General features: G+C 40.1%; 1 protein-coding gene across 2 annotated transcripts in view; it reads right to left on the bottom strand.

Moving 5' to 3' along the window:
• Nucleotides 1-17,382, bottom strand: part of LOC123768896 (uncharacterized oxidoreductase YjmC) — a 271,384-nt gene that overhangs the window by 98,920 nt on the left and 155,082 nt on the right. For both annotated transcript variants that reach the window (XM_069309228.1, XM_069309229.1), the window contains one exon: nt 6,148-6,201. In XM_069309228.1, the coding sequence (XP_069165329.1) occupies nt 6,148-6,201 (54 nt within the window). The remainder of the gene's footprint in view (nt 1-6,147; nt 6,202-17,382) is intronic.

Genomic DNA, 17,382 nt, shown 5'->3' with positions numbered 1-17,382 from the left:
CCCCCGCCCCTCCTCCCGAGTCCTCCCTCCCCCCCTTTCCTTCCCGTCCTCCCTCCCTTTTCACCTCATACCCTCCCTCCCCCCCTTTCCTTCCCGTCCTCCCTCCCTTTTCACCTCATACCCTCCCTGTCCCTCCCCTTTCACTGGATCCCCCGCCCCTCATCCCTGTATCCTCTGAGACCCCTGTTATCCACCTCACAGGTCCTCACACCCATGGAACAGCCTCCCCCACCAGTAGAACACTCACCAAGGAGGCGATTTGAGAAGGGACAGAGGAAAGTGAGCCTCAAAGCGATGTACACTAACATAGATGGAATTACAAATAAAGCAAATGAGCTTGGGGAACGGGTAATAGAGGAAAACCCAGACATAATAGCCCTCACAGAAACAAAGCTCACGAAAACGATAACAAATGCAGTGTTCCCACAGGACTACTATGTTATGAGGAAAGAGAGGGAAGGAAGAGGTGGGGTGGTGTAGCTCTGCTGGTAAGAAAAGGCTGGGATTTTGAGGAGATGGATATTCAGGGCTGTGAAGGTTTCAGTGACTACTTAGCAGGTACCGTAACAAATGGAGGGAAAAAAATTATAGTCGTAGTCATATATAATCCACCACCAAATGACAGAAGACCTAGACAGGAATATGATAGAAACAACATAGCCACCATTAACATAATAGAAAGAGCAGCTTCTGTTGCTAGCAGGAATGGATCTGGACTACTAATTATGGGAGACTTCAACCATGGGAAGATAGATTGGAAGAACAGAGACCCGCATGGAGGACCAGAAACATGGAGAGCTAAGCTGCTGGACGTGGCAACAAGAAACTTTCTAAGCCAGCACATCAAAGAACCAACAAGAATGAGAGAAGATGAACCAGCAATGCTTGATTTGATATTTACCCTAAATGAGTGGGATATAAGGGAAGTTAAGATGGAAGCGCCCTTGGGAATGAATGACCACAGTGTATTGAATACCTGGTAGAGCTAGGACTTATCTCCCCCAAAAAAGAACTAGGAATCAAAAGGCTGGCATACCGAAAGGGGAATTATGAGCAGATGAGAAGTTTCCTAAGTGAAATACCTTGGGACACAGACCTCAGAGATAAGTCTGTACAGGGTATGATGGACTATGTTACCCAAAAGTGTCAGGAGGCAGTAAACAGGTTCATCCCGGCCCAAAGGGAAAAATCCGAGAAGCAACAGAAGAATCCATGGTATAATAGGGCATGTATGGAAGCGAAGAAACTGAACAAAAGGGCGTGGAGGAACTTCCGGAATAACAGAACACCAGAAAGCAGAGAGATACAAGAGAACCAGGAATGAGCACATCAGGGTGAGAAGAGAAGCAGAGAAAAGTTTTGAAAATGATATAGCGAACAAAGCCAAGACCGAACCAAAGCTACTCCACAGTCACATCAGAAGGAAAACAACAGTGAAAGAACAGGTATTGAAACTTAGAACAGGCGAGGACAGGTATACAGAAAATGACATTGAGGTGTGTGAAGAACTCAACAAGAGTTTCCAGGAGGTCTTCACAATAGAACAAGGTGAGGTCACTGTGCTAGGAGAAAGAGAGGTAAACCAGGCGGCCTTGGAAGAGTTCGAAATTACGAGAGAGGAGGTCAAGAGACACCTGCTGGATCTGGATGTTAGAAAGGCTGTTGGTCCAGATGGGATCTCACCATGGATACTGAAAGAGTGTGCAGAGGCACTTTGCTTGCCACTCTCCATAGTGTATAGTAAGTCACTGGAGACGGGAGACCTACCAGAAATATGGAAAGACGGCGAATGTGGTCCCTATATACAAAAAGGGCGACAGGCAAGAGGCACTGAACTACAGGCCAGTGTCCTTGACTTGTATACCATGCAAGGTGATGGAGAAGATCGTGAGAAAAAAACTGGTAACACATCTGGAGAGGAGGGACTTCGTGACAAATCGCCAACATGGGTTCAGGGAGGGTAAATCTTGCCTTACAGGCTTGATAGAATTCTACGCTCAGGTGACAAAGATTAAGCAAGAAAGAGAGGGCTGGGCGGACTGCATTTTCTTGGATTGTCGGAAAGCCTTTGACACAGTACCGCATAAGAGGCTGGTACATAAGCTGGAGAGACAGGCAGGTGTAGCTGGTAAGATGCTCCAGTGGATAAGGAAGTATCTAAGCAATAGGAAGCAGAGAGTTACGGTGAGGGGTGAGACCTCCGATTGGCGTGAAGTCACCAGTGGAGTCCCACAGGGCTCTGTACTCGGTCCTATCTTGTTTCTGATATATGTAAATGATCTCCCGGAGGGTATCGATTCATTTCTCTCAATGTTTGCGGACGATGCTAAAATTATGAGAAGGATTATAACAGAAGAGGACTGTTTGAGGCTTCAAGAAGACCTAGACAAGCTGAAGGAATGGTCGAACAAATGGTTGTTAGAGTTTAACCCAACCAAATGTAATGTAATGAAGATAGGTGTAGGGAGCAGGAGGCCAGATACAAAGTATCATCTGGGAGAGGAAATTCTTCAGGAGTCAGAGAAGGAAAAAGACTTGGGGGTTGATATCACGCCAGACCTGTCCCCTGCAGCACATATCAAGCGGATAACATCAGCGGCATATGCCAGGCTGGCCAACATACGAACGGCATTCAGAAACATGTGTAAAGAATCATTTAGAACTTTGTATACCACATAGGTCAGGTCAATCCTGGAGTATGCAGCCCCAGCATGGAGTCCATATCTAGTCAAGGATAAGACTAAACTGGAAAAGGTTTAAAGGTTTGCCACCAGACTAGTACCCAAGCTGAGAGGTATGAGCTACGAGGAGAGACTACGGGAATTAAACCTCACTTCGCTGGAAGACAGAAGAGTTAGGGGGGACATGATCACCACATTCAAGATTCTCAAGGGAATTGATAGGGTAGATAAAGACAGTCTATTTAACACAAGGGGAACACGCACAAGGGGACACAGGTGGAAACTGAGTGCCCAAATGAGCCACAGAGATATTAGAAAGAACTTTTTTAGTGTCATAGTGGTTGACAAATGGAATGCATTAGGAAGTGTTGTGGTGGAGGCTGACTCCATACACAGTTTCAAGTGTAGATATGATAGAGCCCAATAGGCTCAGGAATCTGTAAACCTGTTGATTGACGGTTGAGAGGCGGGACCAAAGAGCCAGAGCTCAACCCCCGCAAGCACAACTAGGTGAGTACAACTAGGTGAGTACACACACACACACACACACACACACACACACACACACACACACACACACACACACACACACACACACACACACACACACACACACACACACACACACACACACACACACACACACAGCGAGACTCGACCTGGTTTTCACTCTGAACGACTCTGACATAAGAGAAATCAGTTTTGAGGACCCAGTAGGAATGAGCGACCACAGTGTATTGGTGTTTGAGTACCTGATTGAAGAAGGGTTATTGAACTCGAGAAGGGATACCGAAACCAAAAGGTTAGCATACCGAAAGGGAAACTATGAGGAGATAATAAAATGCCTAGCAGATATAGCATGGGAAACAGAGCTCAGGGAAAAGACGGCCCAAGATATGATGGAATACATCACGCAAAAATGCAAGGATGCAGCAAACAAGTTTGTCCCAGTCCAAAAGGAAAACAGTGAAATGAAGATGAGAAACCCATGGTTTAATCAGAGATGTAGGCTAGCTAAGCAGCAAAGTAAAAGGGCATGGAGAAACTATAGGAATAACAGGACACTGGAGAGCAGAGAAAGATACCAGAATGCCAGGAATGAATATGTTAGGATGAGAAGAGAGGCAGAAAGACAATACGAAAATGACATCGCAAGCAAGGCAAAGACTCAGCCTAAATTGCTGCATAGCCACATCAGGAGAAAAACAACAGTAAAGGAACAGGTTATGAAATTAAGGTTAGGGGCAGAAGGATTCACTACAAACGACAAGGAAGTGTGTGAGGAACTGAATAAGAAATTCCAGGAGGTCTTCACCTTGGAGCAAGGAGAAATCCCAGAGATAAGAGAGGGAATAGCTAACCAGGAACCACTGGAAGAGTTTGAGATTACCAGTTGGGAAGTAAGGAAGTGTTTACTAGAATTGGATGTGACAAAGGCTATAGGTCCAGATGGAATCTCCCCTTGGATACTAAAGGAAGGAGCAGAAGAACAGTGCCTCCCGCTCTCCATGGTGTATAACAAATCACTGGCAACAGGGGAACTGCCAGAAATTTGGAAAGCAGCTAACGTAGTCCCGATATACAAGAAAGGGGATAGACAGGAGGCACTGAATTACAGACCAGTGTCCCTAACCTGCATACCATGCAAGTTGATGGAGAAGATTGTGCGAAGAAAGCTAGTGGAACATCTGGAGCGAAAGAACTTTGTAACACAGCATCAACATGGATTCAGGGATGGCAGGTTCTGCCTCACAGGGTTACTTGAATTCTACGACCAGGCAACAAAAATAAGGCAAGAAAGAGAAGGGTGGGCAGACTGCATATTTTTGGATTGTCAGAAAGCCTTTGACACAGTGCCACACAAGAGGCTAGTGAAAAAACTGGAGATGCAGGCTGGAGTGAAAGGGAAGGTACTCCGTTGGATACAGGAGTACCTAAGTAACAGGAGACAACGAGTCAGTGTGAGGGGTGAGGTCTCAGATTGGCGAGACGTTACGAGTGGAGTACCGCAGGGGTCAGTCCTTGGACCTATACTGTTTCTGATATATGTAAATGATCTTCCAGAGGGTATAGAATCGTTTCTCTCAATGTTTGCCGATGTTGCAAAAATTATGAGGAGGATTGAAACTGAGGACGATAGTAGGAGGCTACAAGATGACCTAGACAGACTGAGTGAATGGTCCAACAAATGGCTGTTGAAGTTCAACCCGAGAAATGCAAAGTAATGAAACTAGGTGGTGGAAATAGGAGGCCAAACACAGGATACAGAATAGGAGATGAAGTACTTAATGAAACGAACAGAGAGAAAGATCTAGGAGTTGATATCACACCAAACCTGTCTCCTGAAGTCCACATAAAAAGAATAACGTCTGCGGCATATGCGAGGCTGGCTAACATCAGAACAGCGTTCAGGAACCTGTGTAAGGAATCATTCAGAATCTTGTACACCACATATGTAAGACCAATCCTGGAGTATGCGGCCCCAGCATGGAGCCCGTACCTTGTCAAGCACAAGACGAAGCTGGAAAAAGTCCAAAGGTATGCCACTAGACTAGTCCCAGAACTAAGAGGCATGAGTTACGAGGAAAAGCTGCGGGAAATGCACCTTACGACACTGGAAGACAGAAGAGTAAGGGGAGACATGATCACAACCTACAAAATCCTCAGAGGAATCGACCGGGTAAACAAGGATAAACTATTCAACACTGGTGGGACGCGAACAAGGGGACACAGGTGGAAACTGAGTACTCACATGAGCCACAGAGACGTTAGAAGGAACTTTTTTAGTGTCAGAGTAGTTAACGGATGGAATGCATTAGGCAGTGATGTGGTGGAGGCTGACTCCATACACAGTTTTAAATGTAGATATGATAGAGCCCAGTAGGCTCAGGAATCTGTACACCAGTTGATTGACAGTTGAGAGGCGGGACCAAAGAGCCAAAGCTCAACCCCCGCAAGCACAAATAGGTGAGCACACACACACACTCACACACATACACAAACACAAGCCCCGCCCATATTAATCTCTTACACCATAGCCCACACCCTCATAGACAGATGGTGATTTCCTCTATCACATATTTTGGACATCTCCTATGGCCTAGGGGGCGGGGTTTGAACACACACACACACTCAGTTCAACTCCCACATCACAACATAAGCTCCGCTCACTTTACACCCTAACCTCATAGAGGATGTGGTACCTGCTCTACTGGACAGCTGGTGCACCTCCTCTTGCACCTACCTGTCAGTGTGGTGCAAGAGGAGTACCTTTGTGCCACGTGGTGGGACAGCATGCCTTTGTACCACGTGGTGGGACGCCATACGCTTGTACCACTTGGTGGAACGATATTCCTTTACGCCACGTGGTGGGACGACATACCTTTGTGGTTCGTTGTGGGACGATATTCCTTAGTGCCACGAAGTGGGACAACATATATTTGTGCCACGTGGTGGAACGACATACCTTTTTGCTACGTGATGGGACGACAATCGGTGAAGTGTTTGTGAAGCTCATACCCTGAAGATATTAAAGAAGGTAGTTAATTTAAAAGTATGCACATTTATCCAAAAATTATCAATCATGCAGTGATATTTAGTTGAGACAGTTATAGAGCAGTGTGGCACTGCATGGATCTGCAGCCCATTATTTATATATTTCTACAGTCTTAAGAAATTAATGACTAACATAGTAACAGAGTTAGTTTTCTATGTATATGATAAAAATTGTTTCCATACGTGTGGGTCACAACCTTGGAGCTCGGTATTTATGCTCCTGTTGTAATGTATATTCTATTGAATCAAGACAATCACACACACTCTTATATTATACCGACGTGAATCACCGTAGTGACAATAAGATGACTTGACATGTTGATATAGTGGGTGAGGAGGAATAGTCCAGTTACTCTGTCAGTGGGTGATGGGTTCATACTGCCGTCTATACCACCACATCTCCTCAGCACTTGTCACAACCAATATATATGTACATATATATATATATATATATATATATATATATATATATATATATATATATATATATATATATATATACATATATATATATATATATACATATATATATATATATATATATATATATATATATATATACATATATATATATATATATATATATATATATATATATATATATATATATATATATATATATATATATATATATATATATATATATATATATATATATATATATATATATATATATATATATATATATATATTTTATTAAATATGACCGAAAAAGTAAGATTAATAATTCTAACACGAATTTTCTCAATCTTTCGTACATTTCTTTTCACTGTTGGTGGTAATTCAAAAATCAATTCTCCAAAATTCATTTTTATTTCTAGTCTGACGCGACACTTGAGCGCGTTTCGTAAAACTTATTACATTTTCAAAGACTTTAGTTACACATACACAACTAAATAGAACTTACACATCTCCGATTTGTTTATATCTACATTTCAGTGAGGTGGATGGGGTGAGGTGGTATTTAATAGGGTATTAAATTCATCAACACAAGACAGAAAACGAAACAATGGGTATTGAATAGAAGTGATTGTAGAAAGCCTATTGGTCCATATTTCTTGATGCTTCTATATTGGAGCGGAGTCTTGAGGTGGGTAGAATATAGTTGTGCATTAATTGGCTGTTGATTGCTGGTGTTGATTTTTTAATGTGCAGTGCCTCGCAAACGTCAAGCCGTCTGCTATCACTGTATCTATCGATGATTTCTGTGTTGTTTACTAGGATTTCTCTGGCGATGGTTTGGTTGTGGGAAGAGATTATATGTTCCTTAATGGAGCCCTGTTGCTTATGCATCGTTAAACGCCTAGAAAGAGATGTTGTTGTCTTGCCTATATACTGTTTTTTTTGGAGCTTACAATCCCCAAGAGGGCATTTGAAGGCATAGACGACGTTGGTCTCTTTTAAAGCGTTCTGCTTTGTGTCTGGAGAGTTTCTCATGAGTAGGCTGGCCGTTTTTCTGGTTTTATAGTAAATTGTCAGTTGTATCCTCTGATTTTTGTCTGTAGGGATAACGTTTCTATTAACAATATCTTTCAGGACCCTTTCCTCCGTTTTATGAGCTGTGGAAAAGAAGTTCCTGTAAAATAGTCTAATAGGGGGTATAGGTGTTGTGTTAGTTGTCTCTTCAGAGGTTGCATGGCTTTTCACTTTCCTTCTTATGATGTCTTCGACGAAACCATTGGAGAAGCCGTTATTGACTAGGACCTGCCTTACCCTACAGAGTTCTTTGTCGACTTGCTTCCATTCTGAGCTGTGGCTGAGAGCACGGTCGACATATGCGTTAACAACACTCCTCTTGTACCTGTCTGGGCAGTCGCTGTTGGCATTTAGGCACATTCCTATGTTTGTTTCCTTAGTGTAGACTGCAGTGTGGAAACCTCTGCCCTTTTCCATGACTGTTACATCTAGAAAGGGCAGCTTCCCATCCTTTTCCATCTCGTAAGTGAAACGCAGCACGGAACTCTGCTCAAATGCCTCCTTCAGCTCCTGCAGATGTCTGACATCAGGTACCTGTGTAAAAATGTCGTCAACATACCTGCAGTATATGGCCGGTTTCAAGTTCATGTCGACTAAGACTTTTTGCTCGATGGTACCCATGTAGAAGTTTGCAAACAGGACACCTAGGGGAGAACCCATGGCGACCCCATCTACTTGCTTATACATGTGCCCATCCGGGCTCAAGAAGGGTGCCTCTTTAGTACAAGCTTGGAGTAGTTTCCTCAGAATATTTTTTGGTATGTCAAGAAGAGTTCAGGTTGGATCACGATACACTCTGTCGGCTATCATTCCGATTGTCTCGTCCACAGGTACGTTGGTAAACAGCGATTCTACGTCCAACGAGGCTCTTATCCCTGTGGCCCGTGTGCCCCGCAGTAAGTCAACAAATTCCTTTGGAGACTTCAGGCTGAAGGCGCAAGGAACATAAGGAGTCAGCAGGCCGTTGAGTCGCTTCGCCAGTCTGTACGTGGGTGTGGGTATCTGGCTAATGATTGGCCGAAGTGGGTTTCCAGGCTTGTGCGTCTTGACATTTCCATACGCATATCCAGGTTTATATTCCCCAATGATCTTTGGCAGGTGGAGTCCGGATTTCTTGGCGTTCACAGTTTCGATCAGTTTGTTGACCTTTGCTTTTAATTCGGCTGTAGTGTCCTTCATTACCCTTTGGAACTTAGTTTGGTCAGAGAGTATGATGTTCATTTTCGCCAGATATTCGTCTTTTTTAAGAATGACATATATTGGCGACTTGTCACCTCTCCTGACAACTATCTCCTTGTTCTCACGAAGGCTTTTAGCTGCCGCTTTAAGCTCGGGGGGTGCTTTAAGAAGCACCATACTGTCCCCCGAGCTTGTTAGGCGAGGGGCAGTTAGGTTCATATAAAAAAAACATTACTCTTCTAAGAATATAGATATAATATTCAACAAAGATTTAAGCAGATATGGTTAGGTACAGGTAATTTGGGTTTATACCCAAACACAACCCTTTATTCTTATACAATGAAGTTGAAATATTCAACAAAAACCCCCGCAGGTTAGGTTAGGCACGGGCATTTAGGTATATATTCGAAATCGACACCTTTCCTAGTATATGTTTTATCAGAGGTTATGTCCAAGGTGGTAGAGTTGTGGTAATATGAGGAAAATACCTAGTAACAACACACACTTCTAATAATATTTTACTATCAAAATCAGCTGTAATCCAGGGTGGAATGGAAGTTGGAAGCAGACAACCCATCTCCGAATTGACAATACAGTTTAATACTAAGTGTAATAAGTACATTTCCCTATTGTCATACATAATACATAATTGCACTTATGGGGCTGTTACATTTATCTCCCTAGTTTCCTGTTAAGACACTCAGAATTTTAGGATGAAGTTTTCAAGTTCAATTTGCTATCTACAAGTTTTAAATATTAGGAATTTCTTTTTCACTTTTATTAAACAATAGAGATTTTATACAAAATTTGAAAATATTCTGAGTTATTTTACAATCTATTGATATATTTTAGTTTTGTTTTATTAGTTATATAAAAACTGTAATATCAATATAGCTATAGGTTAAGTACTAATTGTAATTAAGAAGCAATAAAATTCTTATCTTCAAACACTAAGAAGGTTAGGTTAGGTCGTGCTTTTCTATTCAGCATTTCAGGTAAACTCAAATATTCACAATATATTTAACAGTACGGTTTAATACTAAGTGAAAATAAGTACAATTCCTGACTGCTATGAATAGTAGATAATTGCACTTAGTTATTCCTGTTACATTTACCTCCCAATTTTTGGAGGACAGGTTGAAGCAAACACTAGCAACTGTAATATTTAACTCACGCTCTGTGTGTGATGTGCTTAGGTATATTTAACAGAATTTAGAGTTTTGGTCGGGATACTTTTGGATGAATTTAGCTTTTGGTGTGTTAGGATAAGTTAAGTTAGGTCTGGTCAGTCAGTCAGGTGCATTCACAGTGAGAGGTTGTGTTAGCTGGAGCTCCGATTCTAATAACATTATTATTGCAATAATGGAAGGATTAGTAAAAGATTTGGTGAGTCTGGTTGGAGCTCTGAGAGCAGAGATGGATTCCCTGCGGGAGGAGGTACGACGGCTACGACTTCGGGAGGAAACGAAGGAGGAGGCCAGTGTTGACGGGACCTCATTAAGAAGGACTGACGGGACCAATAATAAGAAGACCTCGTCTTGGCAAGTTGTGAAAGACAGGGGTCTTAAGAAGACCTTGGCAAAACCGACAACTAATAGCCTACACCTAAGGACTTTTAACGCATTTGACGTATTAGAGGACGAGTGCTGTGTTGAACCTGTTGTTCAACGAGGTGGCAAAGACAAAGTAACGAGGAGCATTGAAGCGCAGGTCCCTCAAACTGCTCGAAAGGAAAAGGAAGAATCGAAGCGAATTTTGGTTGTGGGAGATTCCCAGGTGAGGTATTTAGACAGAACGTTTTGTGCCAGAGATAGGGGAAACAGATTAAGGGTTTGCTATCCGGGAGCTGGAATTGGTGATAGTGTTGGAAACATGAATGATATTATGACAGGAAATGGAAACAAACCCATTATTTGTATTAGTGCAGGGGGTAATGATGTTGGACGAGTTAGGAGTGAGGAACTAATACAGAGATTCAGGACAGCCATTGAATTAGTTAGGAGCAAGGGAGGAATCCCGATCATATGTGGCATTCTTCCAAGAAAGGGAGTAGGAAATGAATGGATATCGAGGGCACTTGGTGTCAATTGCCGGCTGGAAAGATATTGCAAATCAAATGCAATATCTTTCATAGACAACTGGGAACACTTCTATGGAAGAAATGGAATGTATGCTCGTGATGGGGTGCATCTATCGAGAGCTGGGGTTGTTGCTGTTGCGAACTCGTTGGAAGAAGTGGTTAGAGGTGTTTGTTTGGGTTTAAACTGTTAGCTGATAGAGATATGGGAATTGATTTGGAGGAAAGAGGTAATAAAAGTATGTGTTTGTGGGAGAAAGGAATTGGCAAAATGATCAGGGAAAGAGAAGGGCCTCAAAATAACAATTCACTTAGGGTATATTATACTAACAGTAGAAGTCTAAGAAATAAAATTAACGAATTAAATGCTCTTGTCTGCACAGAAAAAATAGATATTATTGCACTTACCGAAACGTGGATGAATGTAGAAAATAGAGAACTATTAGCTGAATATCAAATAAATGGATTTAAACTATTTCACACAGATAGATATATTAGACGAGGAGGGGGAGTAGCCATATATGTTAGGGACAATTTGAAATGTAGTCTCAAAGAGGGAATCAAAACTGAGCAACACACAGAAACTATTTGGATAGAATTATACGAAAAAGCAAATAATATTATAATAGGAGTTATATATAGGCCACCAAACTTACACAGAATGGAAGCAAAGCATCTATGGGATGAAATATCCAGGGCATCTAGATCTAACAGTATTTACGTCATGGGTGACTTTAATTTTAGTGGAATAAACTGGTTGAACAAAACAGGGAATAGTGAAGCAGAAGATTTAATTGAATTAATTGACGATTGCTTTCTTACGCAACACATTAAGGAACCAACACGGGAAAATAATATTTTAGATTTAGTGTTAACTAACAGGGAAACACAAATTAATGACATCGAAATAGGGAGTGAGCTAGGGAAGAGTGATCACAAAGAAATCAGATTTAGCATAGAATGGAATAGACCTGTAGGAGAAAATTTTGTTAAAGTGCCAGATTTTCGAAAAGCTGATTTTAATAGCCTTAGAAATTTTTTGGGTCAAATTGATTGGAAAGTCTTGGGTATGGGGTGGGGGCCGGTCTTGGAGCGAGACATGAACCCAGCGATAGATGACGTAAATGGGGATTTCGATGTGGATTCAATATATAACTTATTTAAGAATATTCTAAACAAAGCACAGGAACGTAGTATACCATACAAATTGAATAGATCGAATACCAATGACCCAAAGTGGATAACAAAGAATTTGAAGAACCTTATAGGTAAAAAGAGAGCTTGGTACAAAAGGATTAAAAATGGGGAGGTCACTTTAGAACAGGAATTCGTACAACTGGTTAGAAATGTTAAAAAAGATATAAGGAGAGCAAAAAGAAACTATGAAGTTCGCATAGCAGGGCAAGCAAAGACAAATCCTAAAGGGTTTTTTCAGTTATATCGTACTAAGACTAGGGAAAGGATAGGTCCATTAAAAACTGAGACAGGTCAAATAACAGATAGTGATGAAGAGATGAGTAGTATTTTTAATAATTATTTTGTATCTGTATTTACTAAAGAGGAACTTAACAATATGCCTTCAGCCGAACAAGTCTATGTGGGTGGGGACGAGGACAGGTTGACGAGTTTAACAGTTACCAGGGAGGATGTTCTTAAACAAATAGTAAAACTCAAACCAAACAAATCCCCAGGGCCGGATGAAGTGTTTGCCAGGGTGCTTAAAGAATACAAAGAGGAGCTTTGTGACCCACTGTCTACCATATTTAATAAATCAATAGAGTCAGGCAGAGTGCCAGAGTTTTGGAAAGTTGCTAATGTGATACCAGTTTTTAAGAAAGGAGATAGATCACTTGCGTCTAACTATCGGCCAATTAGCCTAACGTCTATTGTGGGAAAGTTACTCGAATCTATAATAGCAAATAAAATTCGTCTTCATCTTGAAAAACATAAATTAATAATTGAGTCGCAACATGGTTTTATAAATGGCCGTTCATGTTTAACAAATTTGTTATCTTTTTATTCTAGCATTGTTGAGGCAGTTGATAGTGGTAAGGATTGCGATGTTGTGTACCTTGACTTTAGCAAAGCTTTTGATACAGTGCCACATGAAAGACTGATTAAAAAGTTAGAGTCTCATGGTAATGGGGGTGCTATATTAAGCTGGATTAGGGCATGGCTATACCAAAGGAAACAGAGAGTTAGTATAAATGGAGTCAAGTCAGAGTGGGAAAATGTTGTAAGTGGGGTGCCTCAGGGCTCTGTCCTGGGACCTCTGTTGTTTATAATATATATAAATGATTTAGATTCAGGTTTGAGTAGCAACATTTGCAAATTTGCCGATGATACGAAAATCGGTAGGGAAATTAATTCGGAGGAGGACTCACTATCACTTCAAGTTGATCTAGATAGGGTTTTGAAATGGTCGAAGGATTGGCAGATGCAGTTTAATGCTGATAAATGTAAAGTTCTGAGGTTAGGTAATGATGATAGGGTTACAAGATACGAGCTAGATGGTGTTGAGATTGCGAAGTCGAATTGCGAAAGGGATCTGGGAGTTATGATTAGCAAGAATTTAAAACAAAAGGATCAATGCATAAATGTTCGTAATAAGGCAAATCGGACACTTGGATTTATTAATCACAGCGTTAGTAACAAGACACCTGGTGTGGTTCTCAAGCTATATCTTGCTCTAGTTAGGCCCCATTTAGATTATGCAATTCAGTTTTGGTCGCCATATTATAGAATGGATATAAATTCACTTGAACGTGTCCAGCGTAGGATGACTAAGTTAATTCCCCAAATTAGAAATCTTTCATATGAAGAAAGATTAACAAAGCTTAAGTTGCATTCACTGGAAAGGCGAAGAGTTAGGGGTGACATGATAGAGGTTTACAAGTGGGTGAATGGAGATAACAAAGGGGATATTAATAGGGTATTAAAAGTATCAACACAAGACAGAACACGAAATAATGGGTATAAATTGGATAAGTTTAGATTTAGGAAAGACTTGGGTAAATACTGGTTCAGTAACAGGGTTGTTGATTTGTGGAACCAATTGCCGCGTAACATTGTGGAGGTGGGGTCCCTCGATTGTTTCAAGCATGGGTTGGACATGTATATGAGTGGGATTGGGTGGTTATAAATAGGAGCTGCCTCGTATGGGCCAATAGGCCTTCTGCAGTTGCCTTTGTTCTTATGTTCTTATGGTTTGGTAGAATTGATGATAGAAAACACACCTAGATACTGGAAATATCTAGATGGACACAGCACTAGCACTATGAAATGGTCTTGGGAACTGGGGATGTTGTGCCAAGACTAGATGTCAGATATTGGAAATATGCATTAAATTTAGATGGAATATGTGAAAATTTGGGTAAAATGGGCTTTGGTTGTGCTATGATACGAAAAATTGGGGTAAATTTGATGGATATTATCTTGGATTAAGTTAAATTTAGGTGGACAGCATAAATTTTGTCAACCTTAATCAAATCTAGCTTTGAATATGCTAGATAAGGTTGGGTAAGATTGTGTAGGGTAGGATATATAATATCTTAAGGGTACTGAACTAGCTTGTTTGTAAAAGAGTGTAAATTAACCTATTTGTATTCGAGTTATAGCTAACTTATGTAATGGACGTACAGAGGTAACATAGGCTTGTATGTGAGGACATGGGATGTTTATTTTTAGTTAGTATAGCTTTTGCTAGGTTGAATTTGGTTAAATTTGTGTAGTATAAGTTGAATTTTTGCTAGATTTGGATAAATTTCGGTTCTAATAGGCTGCATTTTGATAGGATATAGTAAATTCGCTTACATTATCATAGAAACTACTGACTCCACCTAACCCCCACCTGTCCTAACCGAACATAAGCAAAGCTAGAACCAATAAGTCTGCTGGATGGTTTGTCTAGATAAATATGGATGACGTGATTGGAGAGGCTGTAACAAGGGGGCATTAAAAACAATGGACTAGATGAATAGTTTAGCACTAATAATGTTGAAACATTTATGATAAATGCATGTGCTTTTTTTTATTGAGCTCATAGGATGTCAGATGTATTATTCATATATGCGAAATTCTGAGATTTTTGGGGACATAGTTAAAGTAAGCATATTATAAATGATGTCCTGAACATACGTAGAAAATATTATGAAAATTGATTATTGTTTGACCAAGTTGGGTGCGATTGGATTTGTACAATAGCACAATGATTATAATTGTGCAAGTTGTGTATAAATTGTGCTGGCTATGTATTGTTAGTATTTTGCATAAGTTGTATGATGATTACAGTTATACATTGATTATATTCCCCCAAATTGTGTATTGTTTGTGCAAGTTGCATATTAATTGTATATGTTTTGAAAGTGTATTTGTGAAATTGTGTAGTTGTGTATTTAATGTATATGTGCCAGTAATATATTGTTCATATTTGTGCTAGTTGTGTATTGATTATATTTGTGCAAGTCGTGTATTAATTGTGTATATGTTGTAAGTGTATTTGTGTGAATTGTGTATTTGTGATAGCTCTGTATTTTATATATTTGGGGCAGTTATGAATTGCATGTATTTGTGCTGGATATGTATTTGATTGTATTTATGCAAGTTGTGTAATAATCATGAAAGATGTGTAATAATTGTGCAAGGTGAGTATTAATTGCGCATGTCGTGTAATAATATATGGTGGAATTGTGTATTTGCACCTGTTGTGTATTGAATGGCATTGTTCAATTATATAGCAAGTTTGGAAGTATTAATTGTGAAAAAATGTGCATTAATTACTCAAGTTGTGTATTAATTGTCCATGATTAATAATAATTTTTGTGCAAATGGTGTATCTTTGTAAGTTGTGTTTTAATTGCTGAAGTGGAACTGATGCAACTGTATTTTTTGCAAATTGTGTATTTGTGTAAGTTCTGTATGTGAAAAAAGCAACATGAGCAAGGGTGAATATGTATTTTGTTCAACCCGTTCTCACACAAGACAGCACATATATGACTTAATGCTTAAAGTCAATATGTTGAATATGACTTAGTAAATATGTGATATATTCCCAGTTACTTTTTTTCCAAAACCCAAACTCTTCCTCACGTACCAATTTACGTTTCACAGTACCCGTCCGTCAACCTAGATAGCAGAATAGTCGTGATTGGTTCAATTATAAGGAAAATTGTAGTTTTCAGATCCCACATGGGTTGTGAAATTTACCTACTATTGTCCATGCTCTTAGAATATTACAGATCAGCTACTTCCTATTGAAGGCTCGCAGTTTTGTTTTGAGAAATATTAGTTGTTCTTAGTAAATTATAATAAGCACTAAAAATTATTACATAGAATAACAGTCCTTCGTCAATCAATATTATATACCATAGTTTGTGCTTTACAAATCTTTAAAGGATGTTTTGTAGGAACGCTAACAGAAAACGATGTTACGTTGGAATGTCTATGGGGTAAACTACTGCAAACAGGATATTATTGTGTCTACTATACCAACTATAGCTAGGATGGGTATATTGTCCACTACCACCTGTTAAGTGGGTAAGGGGTCCAATACCACCCACAGGATGGGTATGAGGGTCACATCCACCCACAGGATGAGTATGGGGACCACATCCACCCACAGGAAGGGTATGGGGTCCAATACCACCCACAGGATGAGTATGGCGTCCACTACAACCCACAGGATGGGTATGGGGCTCCAACCACCCATAGAATGAGTATGGGGCTCCAACCACCCATAGAATGGGTATGGGGTCCAATAACACCCACTGGATGTGCATGGCGTCCATTGTCGCGCGTCGAGCTCGAAAACCGCAGCATTCATCTCAGAACCATGCCTATTTCATGCAGATTTCTTAATAAACGTAAGAGTTTTATATGTCACAAGAAAGATAGAAATAAAAGCTTCATTCTAAATACCTTACCATGGGTATATTTAAATTTAAAGCGAAGATACGTGTATTTTTATAATAGCCGAGCTCCGACCCCGGACACATCGATCGACCTAGCAACTCTTTATTTATTTATTTATTTATTTATGTATATACAAGAATGTACATTGGGAATGTGAGGATACATAATATGGTAATTACAGTCTTGTAAAGCCACTAGTACGTGCAGCGTTTCGGGCAGGTCCTTAATCTAAGAAAATTTTAAGAAGGTAAATGCTTTCAAAATTTATAGACAAAAAAATGATAACAGTTACGTGGAATGAAAAAAATAAAATGAGAGAAAATTGTAGGTACAGTATATTAAAGCACATAGGTAGCTAAGATTGATTGCAATGACAGCTTGAATGGTAGTTGACAAAAATTGGTAGGCACAATACAGCAGAAACAATATAAGATTGATTGCAATGACAGCTTGAATGGTAGTTGACAAAAATTGGTAGTCACAATCCAGCATATGGCTAGCACA

The sequence above is a fragment of the Procambarus clarkii genome, chromosome 64 (genome assembly GCF_040958095.1).
Source record: "Procambarus clarkii isolate CNS0578487 chromosome 64, FALCON_Pclarkii_2.0, whole genome shotgun sequence".
In the NCBI taxonomy this organism is placed as follows: Eukaryota; Metazoa; Arthropoda; class Malacostraca; order Decapoda; family Cambaridae; genus Procambarus; species Procambarus clarkii.
Note: the sequence above shows the minus strand (reverse complement) of the source record. Positions and strands in the feature narration are given on the sequence as shown.